The following is a 17,916-nucleotide window of genomic DNA, read 5'->3' as shown; positions in this document are numbered from 1 at the left end:
TGAATCACGGTCTGCGTTTGCATCGCATTCTCGTTTTTCAAAGTGTAAACCCACAACAAAAGACGAGATGAAGCGTGCTGTGGTATTACAAATAGAGATGGGACAGAACTGGTGATATAACTTCAGGGAGCATTGGTCCAAACGTGCTTTGTCCCCTGGTGACTTTGGACAGGTTATGCAGCATGGTGATAGGTACGTGATGCTGCTGCAAAGTTTTATTCACTTCTGTAATAAACAGAAGCAAATCCTATGGGGTGAGCCAGGCTATAATGCCATGCATAAAGTTCATAAAGTTTCAGAAGATGAAAAGAGGTGACAATACGGTTTTCATGCGGGCAGAAAACTTGGTGGCAGTGGAATGGCACAATGGCAAAAGGGTGACTTGTCTCTCTACAGTACACACTAACAATATATGTGAGAAAGTGCAGCAACAGACAATTGAAAAGTAGGCACCAAAGCAACACGTATTGTGAGCAGTGCAATGTGGCAATGACTGAAATTGGCTGCTCTGAGCGACATCAGACTGTGCTGTGTAAAATGTATGTGAAGTCATAGAGTATGCAGGCTCATACAACATGCAAGACAGGAACAGTTGTCAAAAGTAAATATTTTTTGTTGATTTGATATGTTAAACAATTGCTTTGTGTTCTTTTTTAAAAAATGTTAGTTTTTGGAAAAATATTCAGCCCTGGGAGATAAGAAACAAAAAAAAAAATTAGCCCTAAAAGAGTTAAACCATAGATTTGAAATTTCGCACACAGTAAATCAGGTTTTTTTGCATATAACTTTCAGCTTTGCCCCTGAGGGCCATTAGGCACAGTTTGTGGTCATAGTGAGTGGCAAGCAGTACTGCAGTGTGATGTGTCTGCAGAGGAGCACTGCAACATAGATTGTAATAGTGTTGTGATGGTTTAACATGCCTGCTTTTCACCTAAGAAATCCGGCTTCCTGTTCTTACCCATTACATTTATCATTTTCTTTAATCAATCATTTCCCTCCCCATTTTTGCCATTATGTCAAGCAGCCCTGTTTGAGGCTATGTTGTCTACAGAATTGTTTATTGCAAGTTGGGGTCACAGATTTAATCTCTCACCATTACACCATAATCACAACCTTCCCAGCACTGTTTCTCTATTGTGTTTGAAGCAACATACTGCAAGTTGGGTTTTTGACATACAGTGGGAGGTATTGGGTTTGGCTCGGCTCAGGGTCGAAACATAATCCCACAGCTGACTCAAATCAAGTGAAGATTTGGGATCACCAGTACTGGGAAAGTTAACACATTAAAATTTGCGATTAATGTGATCTGTTTAACGTGTTGAATATTGTCGCATTCAGGGCTGGCAACTATGCAAATGCCTCTGACATTGCTTTGGTCAGGGTGGAATTTTCATCTATTTTTTTTTATTATTTTTTTTTTTTCAACCTTGCAAAGCAATAGTACAGATAAGTTAAGTGTGCAACTATAGAATTTCATACACATTGAATACCATATTTGTATACAGCCTTTAAAAATGTTATAAAAAATATTAAACCTTTAAATGAAAACTTCATATTACATGGTTCACAGTGATACACCACATGTCAATACATAGCACTGCTCTTCATTTTCTTGATTGATATATACCCGGGGTCTCCAACATGTCACTCGCAACCCCTTTCCAAGTAGCTTGCCAAAGAGTTCATGAATCCTACAGAAATTTGAAAACTTGATTAGTCAAATTAGGGGTGAGCAATCTTCCAAAAATATCATATCACGATCCACAATCTGAGTTGCAATCTGTCTTTTCAATGTGGCAGACTCATCAAGACCTAAGTATCACTTTATTTTAAATATCAAACAAAATTGAATTCAATTGTTCTGTTGTTTGCTAACTAAGCTGAGTTAAGGAACACACCCCGAAGCTGCCTTTGTGGAAATAAATTGTTACCACATGCAAACTTTGATACATAGTGAAATGAGAGAAGTCGCAAAACCAACCGGAATGTTCAAGCAAATTATAGAAAAAACCCAATGTAAATTCGTTAAGTAGTTCTCTCGTGAAAAGTGGACAGACAGACATTGGATTTTATATATTACATATTTAGTAAACCTTCAAAATAATGTGCAGTTAAAGTCTCAACAGCATTCTCAGTATTTCTGGAGCTTAGTAGAGCCAGATAACTAGAAGAATCTCCACCAAGCAGCTCTGAAAATGTCTGCTCTGTTTGAGTCTCCATACCTCAGTGAGCCTGACATGAATGTCATGAAATCAAAGTTCAGAACAAGACTGACAGACGAGCATTTAAATGACTCCATAAGAGTGAACCTAAGGGGGCTCCACTCCACCAGACACCTCCGTGCCAGTCATCTGAATAACTAAAAAACACATCACACATGCAACTGGACCTGTGAATAAAGTGACACAGCGACATGTGACAAAATGACAAATGAATAAGTCAGATCTATGGATTTAGAATTGCATGGTTTTGTGTTGACAGCATTCATATTTTAATTCAATAGTTTGAGATACACTAGAAAATGCATACAGACATACAAAATGCACTTGAGGGTGAACTAAATATTTTTTGTGATGTTTTAAAGCAAAATGTGAGTTGTGGACACCAACATCTTGTAAATGTTCAGGCAAAAGAAGCGTATTCAGTTTGTTTGGGTTGAAATAAGCGATGAGAATAACGTTAGAAAACATGAGCAGCTCTCGGCCATTTTCATTTTGTAAAAGGAACTCTCAGGGGAAAAAACGCTGGAGATCCCTGATATATACTGACGTATGTGCAAGGGAGTGTCGGAAAAAGGGTTGAGTTTATAGCAGTCCTGGTGCAATGCTAGAGAAAAGTTTATATTTGTTTTGTTGTTTTTTTTTTTTTCCATTTCATGTTTCTGTAAGACGATCGAATCAATGGCATATCACATAAGTGCTAAATAAGTTATCTTTGAGTGGCAATAAAATCAAACACTACCTCTCTGTATTTACCTTGCCAGTCTGCCAGACAGCTTACAATGCTGCCTGCCCTAATATAATGACAAAATTCTATGAAATAGTGATGTAATGATTACCCCTACCTTTGATTCAAGTTTGCAGTATCTTCACTAATGTATGCAAAGAATGTAACATAACCATCCAAGTAATGCACAGCATCAGTTTTTAAGTAAGATAAAAGCTACAGAGATCCTTTTTTTTTTTTAAAAAAGTGTACCAGGAGCAAAATCAATGTAAGGTAGAGCAGCGTTTTCCAACCGTTTTTATGTGGTGACACACTTTTTGTAACCCAAAAAATCTTAAGGCACACCCTGAAACTACCAGCCACAAACGTATCATCTTCTTCTTCTTCTTTTGGCTGCTCCCGTTAGGGGTTGCCACAGCGGATCATCTTTTTCCATTTCTTCTTGTCCTTGTCATCTTGCTCTGTCACACCATCACCTGCATGTCCTCTCTCACCACATCTATAGACCTTCCTCTTCTCCCCTTCACTAGCAGCTCTATCTTTAGCATCCTTCTCCTAATATACTCATCATCTCTCCTCTGCACATGTCCAAACCAATGCAATCTCGCCTCTCTGACTTTGTCTCCCAACCGTCCAACCTGAGCTGACCCTCTAATGTCCTCATTTTTAATCCTGTCCATCCTCGTCACACAAATCTTAGCATCTTTAACTCTGCCACCTCCAGCTCTGTCTCCTGTGCCACCGTCTCCAGCCCATATAACATAGCTGGTCTCACTACCGTCCTGTAGACCTTCCCTTTCACTCTTCTGATACCCGTCTGTCACAAATCACTCCTGACACTCTTCTCCACTTACTCCACCCTGCCTGCACCCTCTTGTTCACCAACCACAAAAGTATAAAATCTATAATGTACTAAACTGTCCACAGGGGTGGGACAGTTAAATCCGCCTTCAGCAGTGCCTTCAAAGTCAACAGTCATTTGGATAGTTTGATTTTTGCTGTTGTCTTATTCTATGCCAATTTGATAGTTAATACATTGGCCTTCCTTTCAACTTGCCTTTTAGGGAGTCCTACAAATTCAGGTTGTAGTTGCTCAAGTAGTATTTTGTTAATTGTTCAGGTTTAAGGTCATTGTTTAAGTTATTTTTTTTTAAATTCCACTGTGTTCATTCTGCATTATATTTATGATTCAGTGTGTATTTACTTCATGATTTACGTATTAATTTTATCATTACATGTTTCAATGTTAAATGTGATTAACCACAATTAATTTCATACATTTATGGGATTAGTTAAGTTTCTTTTAATCAATTCCCAGCCCTAGTTGAAACACAATTCTATGTTTGCCCTTTTTAAATTTACATTTTGCATGGTTTGTCACATTGCAGTTCAAACTGCAATCAAGTTATGTGGGAAAATAATTGCAGTATGATTTTTCTTTTTTTTTTTTTTCTTTCCACTCAAATTTACAAATCTAATTTTTGACAAAGTTCTGTTCCTGCCCATTTATTTGCCTTGGTGGCGTGTTATTTCTTTGAGTTATCTTGTCCACATAGAGAGTTTCACTGACATTTTCTGTTCTTAACTGAAAATTAAACACCCCTTAAAATTCACACTTCAGACTCTTTTATTTCAGTTTGAGAGAGATAAAGTTATCTTCAGCTGTTTCTCATCCCCTTTATCAAGTTCGGGATCATCTGAGAATTTCTGCTATATTCATAGTCTGTGGTCTTAATAAGTGAATAAATATCAAGATTATTCCGGATGTTTTCATTTGCAGCATGCCATTTACAGAATCACTTTAAAGCTGCATTTGTAACATCGTACTTTTCACAGCAGGTTTGTCAGCAGTCATTTGTTTGCTATTATCAGATTTATATTTTCATCAGTACATGTAGAAAGATTTAGCAGGTTAGTTAACCCTGAAAATTAACTTGTATTTGAGAAGACAAAGTTTTGCCAGAGCCTCTTAATGCTTTAATTTATAAAATGTGTTTTACATTTGTCTGTACTTTTTTTGTAAAAATAAAACCTCCCAAATGACAATGAGTCTAATATATCAGAATCACTGTAATGACAATCGTTTTCAATGACCTCATCATATACAGTAAGTGATCAGACTTTGTTTTTGTGTGTTCCTGTGGACTCTTTCAAACTTTGCCAGAAATGGCCTCATCTGCAATCATGTATTTGTAATTGAAAACGGAATCTCGATTGCTCTTTTACCTTTCAAAAAATGTATGCTACATGAGCTTTTACAGCATCCATCCCATTTTAATTGTTTCACTAATGGACTGTACTGTATTTTCATAAACCCAAAGGCCACCACAAGTTGAGCGTTTGATCATTTGGTTTTCAGGAAGCATCTTTTGTAGCCATACTAACTATGTTTGTCTGTGATTCTGCACCACTCCTAACACATTAAACGTTTTACCATTAAAGTAATTGTGCTTCAAAGCAGAATTTGGAGATTAGGCACTTGGATGTCGGGGTATGTGGAAATTTTGAAAAACAGATTTATTATTATTCACTGTATTATCTGTATATCAGAGAACTGTCTGCAAGTTATCATCAACAAAACCAAGGGACTGCGCATTTACTTTTATCACACCAAAGAGCCTCTGTGTCCTGTCACTATTCTTAGCAGTAGAGTGTTGTACCGTGTTAGCCATAGATTGATACAGGAGAAAGTCGGCTGAAATGACACCTTTTATTGGCTAACTAAATAGATTATAAATGCAGTGCCCCTTCATCAGGCATCTATTTAGTCAGCCAATAAAAGGTGTCATTTCACCCGACTTTCTCCTCTGTCACTATTCTGGCATTAGATGGTCCACTCTTACAAGTACTTGGGGGGTCCACATTAATAACAGGCCGGACTGATCTCATAACACAGAGGGTCTGTAGAAGAAACGGCAGAGCAGGCTCTTTTCTTTTTCTTAGTACGCTGCATTTCTTCACTGTGGGTGCTGACAACCATTACGTTTTCTGTAACTCTGTAATGGCCAGTGCAATTTTACATGCTGTGGTTTTTTGGGTCAGTAACATCACTTCAAAAGACGCCCACCGAATCAACAAGATAATTAAAAAGTTCAGGCTCAGTTATGGGGGCGCACTCTGGAACCCCTGGTGGTAATAGAGGAGGAGAGAAGGAAGACAAAACTGAGTGGCATTATGAACTATGCTGCACATCCTCTCTGTCACACAGCAACATTGAGAACATTCAGACAACAAATTAACAAGCAGAAGTGCATCAAGAAATGTGGCCAGAGGTCCTCCTTACCAATTGCAGTACACCTTTATAACGCCTCACTGTGACCTTTATTTTTTTTTTATCTTTAGCCAAGTCAGAAGTTTACTTTCTTTATTTAATGATTCTTGTGTGTATTTGTTTATTCTCATGTGTATGTATTTACTTACTTACTAGTCATGGTACCTGTCAACAGGTAATAACAGGTTTTTAGGTTTTCTATCTTTAGCCTTATGTGTACTTTCAGAGCCTTTCGTCTGTTCACCAGCACTCCTCCTTAAGTGTGTTCCCATAAAGCCTGCTTCTCACACTGTCATTATTTTCGACTAGTTTTATATTTTCCGACTCTCTTAATGCACATCTTTACTCCTCCTCTTCCATCTGAAACTGGGACTTAGGTCGTGTTACCCAAACTAAACTGACCAATCACATTGCTCTGACGGACTGAAGAAATAGTCCTTAGTGTTTTACTACACCGTAAAAATGTCAATAGACAAAGTTCTGTGTGTCATTTGGAGTGAACCTCTAGAGCAGTTCGTTACATCACCATGTAGACCTGTTGGAGGTACAGAGAATGCCACTTGCTTTGAAATGTGTCTCAGTTTTTACTACAGCCGTAGCTAGCATAAATTTGTATCATGAGAACTAAGACTTCATTTTTATTTCTGAGCCAACGCCATAATTCACAGCCACTAAAGTCTTTTGTTTGTGTTTTTTTCTTTCGATTTTTGCTGTACTGCCTTGAAGAGCAGTTGGATCCATACATTTATTTATTTAGTTATTTTAAAAAGACACAATTTCAAAAGTCTCATACTGAAATTCAAGCTCTTGCACAATGTACACATTAGCACATTAGAAATAATTTCGCAGCAGCCCTGAAGCAGCTGACTTAACACCAACACAAACTGGTGTAGTCTTCGATTTTAGGATGTCAAGTTCATGCATTGTATGTAAACACTTAGAGATAATCTGGAAGGTCTGGCCTTAATTAACCCAACCGAACAGATACCAGGATGGCTGTAGTAGATTGATTATGATTTTAGTGGCTGAAAGCCAGACGGATGTATACAAGTGCTAAGAAATTATTTAGGAATAGATCCTGTACACTTGCAACTAGTGCTGGGCAGTATGACCAAAATTCTATATCACGGTATTTTTCAAAATTATACCGGTTTCACAGTATTTTTTTTCCCATGCATGAGTGGATGTTACCACATATCCCACTGCAATTACTGCCGTAGACTGGCTGAGAATAACCTATTCCACTGTCATGAGCATTGTACATTGCAAAAAAAAAAAAAACATTTTAATGTGCACACAAGTATTAATACAGGCTTGTATGGCCCCATAAAGTGGTAGTTTTCTATTTTGACAACATACAGGGGTGGCACTAATGTTTTCTTTATTTACATTGGTAGATTCTCAGAAGGCATCAAAACTATGAATGAACACATGACAGTTACAGTCGAAATGTAAAACCTTTTTTATTGAACAAATTTTGCAAACAAACTATAATTTTGACAACATATTTTGAACCATCCAAAGAGGCATTTAAACTTAGTAAAATATCCAGAAGTGATTGTGAAAAGTTGTATTGCACTGAACACGTCTTAGAAAAGGAGTAAATAGTAAATAATTCTTGTAAACCAACTACACTTTCTGTTAATGTTAACAATCTCTGTCCACTGACACGTTAAAGTGACTTTTAAACAACTTTACCTTCATTAAACTGCATAATATTTAAACTAATAAATAACAACAATAAAATAAATAATAGTGTAACTTCAAGGCCCAGGTACATTACACAGTATTCACCAAATATAAATAAGATAAAATAAAACAAGTGCAACTTGGTGATGACATCTTTACCAACTGAACCGTCATATTGCAAACTGCATGAATATGGACTTTGCTTCAAGCTAAGCTATATACATAAATAGTAAAACTGCAACTTGCATTTATAATGCTATATGTATAAGCGTCATGCATCAAAAAAAAAAAAAAGGCCAGTTTTAAGTCCAGTTAGCCGTGTCCGTCAAAAAAACGACCACGGGCAGTTGATGAGGTAATTGGGGCAAGATCATTCTCAATTCATCGGCTTTGCGGCATCTGATTAAGGCACAGCGGAGACGTCTATTTTATGGGCCAGCAGGATAGGGGGAAGGAAAAAAGAAAAGTTAGAACAGAAGGAGGTTAAAGAAGGGAAAAGGCAGTCATGGGAGATGATCCAGACACCAGGAAGGAGAAGGCAGCATGAGCTGGGGCTCCATGAGGTTCGCCCCACTGATTTAAGCGTGTAGAGCGAGATGTAAGACCTCCCAATGGATCTGAGTGAACGCAAAGAAAGACGAGAGGTGTGCCAACCTCGGACAGTCTGGCTGCGCAGTGTGGCGCCAGCCAAGATGGGGGGTAAGCAGAAAGGAGATCGTGCTGCAAAGGCTCCGCTGGCATCACCAGTGATGGATGAGCTGAGGAGACAGAAGGTGGTGGGCTGCAATCGGTTGAGGAGAGAGACTGCATGTTAACCTCTATTTTTAACGGATTTATTTATTATGAACTTTATCCCCACGTTTCACTGGTTTTATGGATTTGCCATTTGGGTACTGTTTTTTTTGAACACTGCACAACGGACACTTTTGGTTTTACTTTTGACTGTTTTTAATAAGAGCACTTGAGCACTTTCCACCATCCCCTGGCCTCAATGAGATTTGTCAGCTCATCTCGGTCATATAACTATTGACAGTGTTGGTTCAACAGACTCCCATGTGGGAAGAGGGAGTCTGTAGGGGACTGGCATCGTCACACTATTACACAGTTTTGAAAAAAACAAAATAAAATAAGTGCTACTTGGCTTGCAGTATTATCCAGTACTATAGAAACAGTATTCACACATTTAAAAATAATAATGGTCCACATCCATCCTTTTAAAACCAAAGTACAGTGGAACCTCGGTATACGTCCTTAATCTGTCCCAGACCCTTTGACTTATACCAAACAGGACGATACCAAACAAATTTTTCCCATAAGAAATAATGGGAAAATGATTAATCCGTTCCCATGAAAAAAAAAATCCTATTGCTTTTGGCATATTATACCAGAGATGGGGACTCGAGTCACATGACTTGACTCGAGTCACAATTTCAGGATATGAGACTTGCTTGATTGAAGTAAGAAAATGACTTGACTTGACTTTGACTTGAGAGTAAGTGACTTGAGACTTGACTTAAAGTGGAAGACTCGACAATGACTTGAACTTTTAAATATAATTAAATATAATTCGTTTAATAAAATAAAATAATTTAATAAAATAATTATGACTCAGCAGCACCATAATTGGCCTGCGCCTAACGCTGCACAACTCTTAACGTTACCAAGAAGAAGAAGAAGAACGCTGCACAACTCAAACGCGCCAAACATGGCAGACAATAGTCGAGTTCCTCATACAGTCACGTTAGCGTCAACAACTTAGTTCCAATGTTTTGGCAAACCTTATTTTTTGTAAATGCATGTTTACAGGTTTCACGTGTTTTAGACCGTTCCAGTTAAAGGATTAGTTTAGTTTGATAACAATGTACAGATAATGTACTCACCCCTTGTCATCCAAGATGTTCATGTCTTTCTTTCCTCGATCATTAAGAAATTGTTTTTGAGGAAAACATTTCAGGATTTCTCTCAATATAATGGATATGTATGGCACCCGAAGTTTGAATTTCCAAAATGCAGTTTAAATGTAGCTTCAGAAGACTCTAAAGCGATTCCAGCCGAGGAGGAGGATGAGTCTTATCTAGCTAAACAATCGGTTATTTTCTAAACAAATGGACAATTTATATACTTTTTAACCTCAAATGCTGGTCTTGTGTTGTCTCTGCGCAGTCTGTGTGATTCGGGTAAATACAGTCTTAGATTGCAGCAAAAGTGCAGACACAGTGTTTACACAGTTAACATGTAGAGAAGCTCAGATGCCCTTTACAAAAAGGTAAAAACAGCATTGCAGGATGTTTTGACATTAAAGATATAAAAGAGATTGTTGTTTTTTTGACATCTATTAACTGTATTTACCTGAATCACACAGACTGCACAGAGAGGAGACAAGACCAACATTTGAGGCTAAAAAGTATATAAATTGTCAATTTGTTTGGAAAATAACCAATCATTTCGGGCTTTCTGAAGCTGCATTTAAACTGCATTTTGGAAGTTCAAACTTCGAGGCGCCATACATATCCATTATATATAGACAGAAATCCTGAAATGTTTTCCTCAAAACAAAAAAAACAATTTCTTTATGACTGAGGAAAGAAAGACATGAACATATTGATGACAAGGGGTGAGTACATTATCTGTACATTGTTGTTGTCAAAGTAAACTAATCCTTTCAGATTGAATTGCATTATACATTTTAGACTGGATTTCTTAGTTTTAAACATTTTGTGTAAGCAACACAATTTTATTTTCAGATATTAATGTAGCACAGATATGCATATAATTTAAATATAGCAATGCAAATAAGATACATAATATATGTATATAAGTTCATCTTTTCTGTAAAAATTTTTCTGTGCAAAATAAACGTATCGAAAATTTAACCTCTGTTTGTTTTAGTACTGCAACTTGACTTGACTTGGCTTGAAACTTATCAGGACTCGACTTGACTTGCTTAGGTGAACCCTTGACTTGACTTGACTTGACTTGCTTTGCTTGATTTGTCTTAACTGTCACTTGAGACTTGACTCGAGACTTGATGGTTAACACTTGAAACTTGCTTGGACTTGATCATATACGACTTGTCCCATCTCTGTATTATACATTGATGGGGTTGTATAAAATAATTTAAACACTACTTAACACTAAAATACATAAATACAAAAGCAATTAGATGAAATAAATGAAAATTTTACCTCACTTTACTTTTTAATAACATCTTTGTTTTTACCGTCGTTCTCGCAAACGGTATGCAACAGCCATGTCCCAGATACACATGCCACCTTCATACTTTTCAACAATCAATTCAAATTTACATGAAAAACACAAAATCACGTTGTGACGATGCAGGTTTGCTGTATGCTCCCATCTGCTGCCGGGGAGCCCTTGAATCCTACACCGTCGGTAATGTGCCTCGCTGCTAACCTCATCGGTAACAACAAAGCAAGGGGATGGTGAAAAGTGCAAAGTGCTTTTATTAAAACAATTAACAAAACAAGGTGTTCAAATTAAAGTGCAGTCTCCAAAGTTCCAATAAATAATCCATAAAATCAGAAGTGAAAACGTGGAGGTTAAAAACAATAGAAAAAAGTCTTCTTAAAAACAACGAAGTTAAAAGCAGGAAGCATTCTTTAAAAAAAAAAAAAAAAGAAGAAGCCCGGTGCCTGCTTCCCAACTGGGAGTAGCCCTACTTGCAGCTGACCTTCGCTCTGCCTGCTTCAGCCACTTTATCCATGCGCGCTCGCTCTCCGTCCGTTCTTTCTTTTTACTCCCCTTCAAGCCAACTCGCGCTTCTGTTTATCAAGATAAGCAGCCCCAGGAACAATCATGAATGCGGACGGTCCCTCACAAGTTCACTTTGGTGAGAAACGCCCACATCGCTAATCGCCCTGACAACCTTCAGCCACATAACCACCACGCCCCCTCACCAAGCTGCGAGCGGTGATTATTTATTTTAAAGCTGGACTTTGACAGGAGCTGTGGACCCGCTATATCACACACATGAAAGTTCACAGAGAGTTATAGCGCGGGTTGTTCACTGAATGCTAGCAACTGGCGCACTAATGCTCGTGGGCAGTCGTGGCTTTGTCTCGAGAGAGGGTAAACAAGGTTAGCATGCGAGTCGTATTCCAAACAAAGGTCGATACCAAGCAAAATTTTTTGTGTCCAAACAGGGACGTATACTAAGTTGGACTTATTCCAAAGCAGACATATACGAGGTACCACTGTATCTCCAGACAACAGACGTGACTCCTTTTTTCGGCAAAACTTCTTCTGTGTCATCATGTTCGACTTTATCGTCTCCTACAGTTTCAGTTTCATAATGTTTTCTGTCCATTTTCACCGGGCAATACCTCCACTAACGCATGTATACATTGTTGCATTGTAAAAGGTCCTCCCTTAAACAGTTTCCTGCTGCGCCACGTTCCGAACGTTGTTTAGGCTATTTAAACCGGTGTTGCGGTATAAGAAAAATCCATATCATAACAAAATTAAAAGACGGTTTTCGGTATGAACCGGTATACCTCCCAGCACTACTTGCAACAGTCCTGAAACATAAGGAGATCATTCACTTTTCAGCAGAGCAGTGACTTATAAGACAGAGTGATTTCTGCCAGTGGTGCCTGTACCACCAGTATGTAATTCAAGGGGTGAATGCTACTGCATTTGGCCATTTTTTATTTATAAAAGGATCTGTAATGTTTTGATTGTTATGTTGGTGCTGATTTTTTGTCAACAATTGTACAGTATCTTGGTGTACTAACATTACTTGTTTTCATTACTGTACCACAATAAAAAGGCCTTGGGGCCTGTGTGAGTGAATGCTTTTTATAGTTGCAGTGTGTGTACAAAAAGAGAGAAATGATCTTCATAAAAAATCGGAGAGTGACATCTTTTTGATTTATTTAAGGCTGTATTTTTTATTGCAGATGGGAAAGAAGAGTTGATGACCGTGGAAGGATTTACTATGTAGATCACAACACAAGAACGACTACGTGGCAGCGGCCCACAATGGAGTCTGTCAGGAATTTTGAGCAGTGGCAGTCTCAACGTAGTCAGCTACAAGGAGCTATGCAGCAGTTTAACCAGCGGTACCTTTATTCGGTAATGTCCTTATCTTGGGTTTTCTGGTTATGTTAGGATGCAACAAACTACCTTTAGTTCGATATGCTTTGTTAAAATATTCATTTGGTTTATTTAGTGCATTATTTATTTTACAACAACATTTATTTCTATAGCACATTTTCATAAAAATGATGGAACTCAAAGTGCTTTACAAGATGAAAAAAAAGAAAAATATAAGATTAGGCAATACTAAGAAATAAAAAATAAAGTAAGGTCCAGGGGCTGGAGAAAAAAAAAAGAAAATCTGCAGGGGTTCCAAGGCCATAGGACCGCCGGGCCCCCACTGGGCGTTCTACCTTACATCAGTGATCTCAAACAGTCCTCATGGTTTACAATCTTCATGTGGAAGAATTAGATGATGATGGTCATGTGGACATCTGGCCTTCAGTCCGTCATGGTGTCTTGATCAGGTGCACAAAAAACCGGAAAAAGAACAGCAGAGGAAGTAGGGGTAAGTACGGATTGTGGAGTCATGATAGAAACGATAATTAAATGCATATACAGAATATCAGGGTTACACTAAAATGAAGCTTTGAGAAAGCCATGTTAAAATAATGGGGTATTAGCCTGGCAAATTTCTATCGGTAAGCAATTCCAGATTTTAGGTGCATAACTCCAGAATGCTGCCCTTTCAATATGCAATCCCATACCATCATAATATGCAAGAGGTAGAGGCAGGCTAATGTAGTAATGCTACGTTTGCTGTAACACATTTCAGTGACTTAAAGTTCTGATTTCTAATTTTGTCATTGTTGATTTTGGTAAAATAAATAAATAAAAATGTAAAGCTGTATGGTGGCACCTCATCTCCTTAGCTAAACCCACCTCTGTGCCATTCTTTTACACTTTAATGTACTGTGTCTTCAGAAAACCTCTCCGCTTTTTACACATTTATTTATTTTGCAGCCTTAAGCTAATATCATTTTAGAAATGTTTGCAAATGTATCAAAAAAAAAAAGAAATATCTCATGTGCACAAGCATTCAGTCCCTTTACTCAGTACATTGTTGAAGACCCTATGGCCGTGATTCAAGCCTGGCGTTGTCTTCGGTCTGACACAACAAGCTTCTGCACACCTGGATTTAGGAGTTTTCTGCCATTTTTCTCTGCACATCCCCTCAGGTTGAATGGAGGCCATTGGTGTCTCCCAAGAGAGCTTTGCTTGGTTTCAAGTCTAGACTCTGGCTGGGCCACTCAGAAACATTTATATAGTTGTCCTTAAGCTAGTCCTGTGTTGTCTTTTCTTTGCACTTAGGGTCATAGTCCTATTGGAAGATGAACCTTCATTCTAGTTTAAGTTTCAGAGCACCCTGGATCAGGTTTTCTTCAAGGTTATCTCTGTTTTTTGCTGAGTTTAGCTTTCCCTCAACCCTCTCTAGTGTCCCAGTCGCTAAAGCTACCACCACTATGGGGTGCTTGGTTCCCTCCTGATATGGCACTTAGACCTGAGGCCAGACAGTTCAATCTTGGTTTCATTCAACCAGAGACTTCTTGTGTCTTATGTCTGAGAGTCCTTTACGTGCCTTTTTGCAAACTAAAAGCAGGGTCCATGTGTCTTCTGGCCACCCAGCCATAATGCCAGTGATTAGTGAAGTCTTACAGTGGCGATTGTCCTTCTGGATGTTTCTCCCATCTACACACAGCTTCTCTTGAGCTCAGCCAGAATGACTGCTGGGTTCTTGGTCATCTCTCTTACCAAGGCCCTTCTCCCCCTGATTTGCTGAGTTTGGCCGGGCAGCCAGCTCTAAGAAGAATTATGGTTGCTTCCGATCATTTTCCTTTTAAGGATTATGGAGGCCACTGTGCTCTTCAGAAGGTTTTTTTTTTTTTTTTTTGTAGCCTTCCCCATATCGTTCCCTCCACACATTCCCGTCTCTAAGCTCTTAAGGCAATTCCTTCAAACTTATGGCTTGGTTTTTGCTCACCTTTTGGCCTTTCTGTAGGCAGGTGTTTGCCTTTCCTTGACTTATCTGATCAATTAAACTTACCGCCAGTAGACTCCAAACAAGGTGTAGAAACATCTCGTTGAGGATCAGTAGAATGGGATTCACCTGAAACAAATTTTAAGTGTCATAGCAAAGGGTTGGAATACTTGTGTCCATGTAATATTCAGGTATTTTAATTTCAACAAATTTGGAAAAGTTCCTAAAATCCTGTTTTCGCTTTGTCATACTGGGGTGGTTGGTGTTTGTTTATACTACATAATGAAGGTATAATATATAACACAGTGCATGGTTTTCTTCTTAAACGTTTTAACAAATCCATTAATTATACAGCAGCCACCCTGAACTGGATCATATGGGATCCATGGTGTGTGGAGGGGCTTTTACTGCTGCTTCTGCGGACAGCCGCCCTCGTTTTACATGCAGAATATTAAAACTGGCATCATCCAAAGAATCTTTTATGTTTTGGTCTGACTGTGCCATCATTTTTTTATATAGAATTGTTTTGAGGATGGAAAGTCATCCCTGAGTCTTTTGAAGATTTATTAGTGATCACCAAGTGCTATCTAGGTTTTGACATTGTAGACCAATTTTAGCCATTTTGCAGAGTTGAAAAACAAGCAGTATAACCTGCCGAGATAAAGTAAAGCTTTGTCTTCGTCTCAAGCTCATATTTAAACTCTAATACAGTAGCATTTTTTGATCTCGTATAGTAAAAGAAACGGCCGAAATATTCAGCATTGCCCAGGAGGAAAATAAAATGTTGTTTTTTGAAAAAAATATGATTTAAAAAAAAAAAAAAAAAACTTAAAAACAATGAAGACTCACTAATGTGCCTCTCTTGCAGTCTTTTATGTATGTTATCATCCAGTTGACGCTCAGAACCGGCTAACTCTATTTAATCTGAAAAGCAACAGGTGGGCAGTGGTGCTCAAAACATCAAGAATGCTGGCAGTCACCTCTAGTTCGCCCTCTGGTGGTCATTCTGAGTGTCTGCTGGATGATAACATGCATATAAGACTACAAGATCACCCCCACCCTACCCAAAAGGGGTTGGGTTAGGGTTGATGTCAATGATGTCAACCTACTGTTTTTTAGTCGACCAATGAGAAACGTATGTACCATGTTTCATGAAAATTGCTCCACTCATTCGGAAGTGATGCTGGAACATACATACATATGTACACACACACATACATTGACTTATATATATATATATATATATATACTTATATATATATATATATCCATCCATCCTCTTCCGCTTAGCCAAGATAGGGTTGTGGGGGCAGCAGCTTGAGCAGAGATGTCCAGACTTCCCTCTCCCCTGCCACTTCTTCTAGCTCTTCCAGGTGAATCCCGAGGTGTTCCCAGGCCAGCTGAGAGACATAGTCCCTCCAGCGTGTCCTGGGTCTTCCCCGGGGCCTCCTCCCGGTTAGATGTGCCCGGAACACCTCACCAGGGAGGCATCCTTACCAGATGACCAAGCCACCTACTTCTGAATTCCCTCGATGTGGAGGAGCAGTGCCTCTATTCGCGATTTTGTTCTTTCAGTCACTACCCATAGCTCATGACCATAGGTGAGGGTAGGAATGTAGATCGACCGGTAAATTAAGAGCTTTGCCTCAATATATATATAGATGGAGTAACCCATGTTAATAAATATCTGCCTTAAGAATATGGTGTAGGCAATGGACTTAAGAGTGCTGTTACAACTTCTCGGAGGATAAGGGTGTAGATTGCATTAGATATATACATTATGTATTGAATAACTTGTGAGTGCATTTTAAAATAATTTTTGCTTATGTGTTATGTACCTTACATAGGAAAATAAGATCAGTCCTCAATAATCAAATGCTTTTTTAGTTATGGGTTTTTTTTTGGTTTTTTTTTTTTACATTATTCTGTAACATTTGATCAGTGCCCCAGTCTTTGTGCCAGCCTAAGACAGATTTACAATAAAATTTAAAACAGCAAATTTGAAAATGGATGGAAATTGAATTGTGCTTGTTATAAAAGGACATTTTCCGTCCATTCCAGGATTTTTGCAAATGCAGGGCTATAGTACAAATACAGTTGGAACTCTGGCAGAATATGCGAGTTGCCAGTCCTTTGCAGGTCACATCCACAGTCATTCACACCAGGACACTTTTAAAACAGCCAGCCTGCCTGATCTCCATGTCTTCAGTATGTGAGAAGAAAAACCCATGCAGATAGGAGGAGAACCTGCAAACTGCATACAAATGGTGACTGGACAGCAATTTGAATCTGGTTTCTTGAAGCCGTCAGGAAGCATTTTTATCCAATTAGCTTGTGCCCAATAAAATAATGATCATTGTATAGGGTCTTTATTTTTGTGGGTTACTTCTAAATGTGGAGAAACCGTTTTGGTGATCTGTGAGCAGCAATAAGGTTTCATGCCAGGAAAGAGTACTGTAGTAATGTTTGCTTTAAGAGTATTGATGGAGAAGTGTAGAGAAGGTCAGAAGAAATTGCATTACGTGTTTGTAGACTTTGAGAAAGCTTATGACAGGGTGCCAAGGCAGGAGTTATGTTTCTGTATGAGGAAGACTGGTGAAAATGTCAGAACCTACAGAGGAATAGCAGAAAAGTAATGTGAGGGTGGTGCAGGATATGCAAAGCGTTAAAGACGCATACAGCGCCACCCCACTGCCTGCGCTTGGGAAAGCAGATCATAACCTGGTTCTGCTTCAGCCTCAATACAAACCAAGAGTGAGGGCGCTAGGACTGTATGATGGCTGTGGTAATGTTTGCTTTAACTGGCTGCAGTATTGATGGAGAAGTGTCAGAGAAGGTCAGAAGACATCCCCACCCACAATTGTGTAGACTTTGAGAAAGCTTATGACAGGGTGCCAAGGCAGGAGTTATGTTTCTGTATGAGGAAGACCTGAGGCCACAGGTAGCAAGGATTACATGGCTGTGTACTTTCTCC

At 38.6% G+C, this 17,916-nt stretch overlaps 1 protein-coding gene across 1 annotated transcript in view; it reads left to right on the top strand.

Moving 5' to 3' along the window:
* LOC120530119 (NEDD4-like E3 ubiquitin-protein ligase WWP1) overlaps positions 1-17,916 on the top strand; it is a 250,923-nt gene that overhangs the window by 185,867 nt on the left and 47,140 nt on the right. Inside the window, exon 10 of the mRNA XM_039754299.1 lies at positions 12,826-13,000. Within this exon, the coding sequence (XP_039610233.1) occupies positions 12,826-13,000 (175 nt within the window). The remainder of the gene's footprint in view (positions 1-12,825; positions 13,001-17,916) is intronic.

This window comes from Polypterus senegalus, chromosome 5 (assembly GCF_016835505.1).
Source record: "Polypterus senegalus isolate Bchr_013 chromosome 5, ASM1683550v1, whole genome shotgun sequence".
In the NCBI taxonomy this organism is placed as follows: domain Eukaryota; kingdom Metazoa; phylum Chordata; class Cladistia; order Polypteriformes; family Polypteridae; genus Polypterus; species Polypterus senegalus.
Note: the sequence above shows the minus strand (reverse complement) of the source record. Positions and strands in the feature narration are given on the sequence as shown.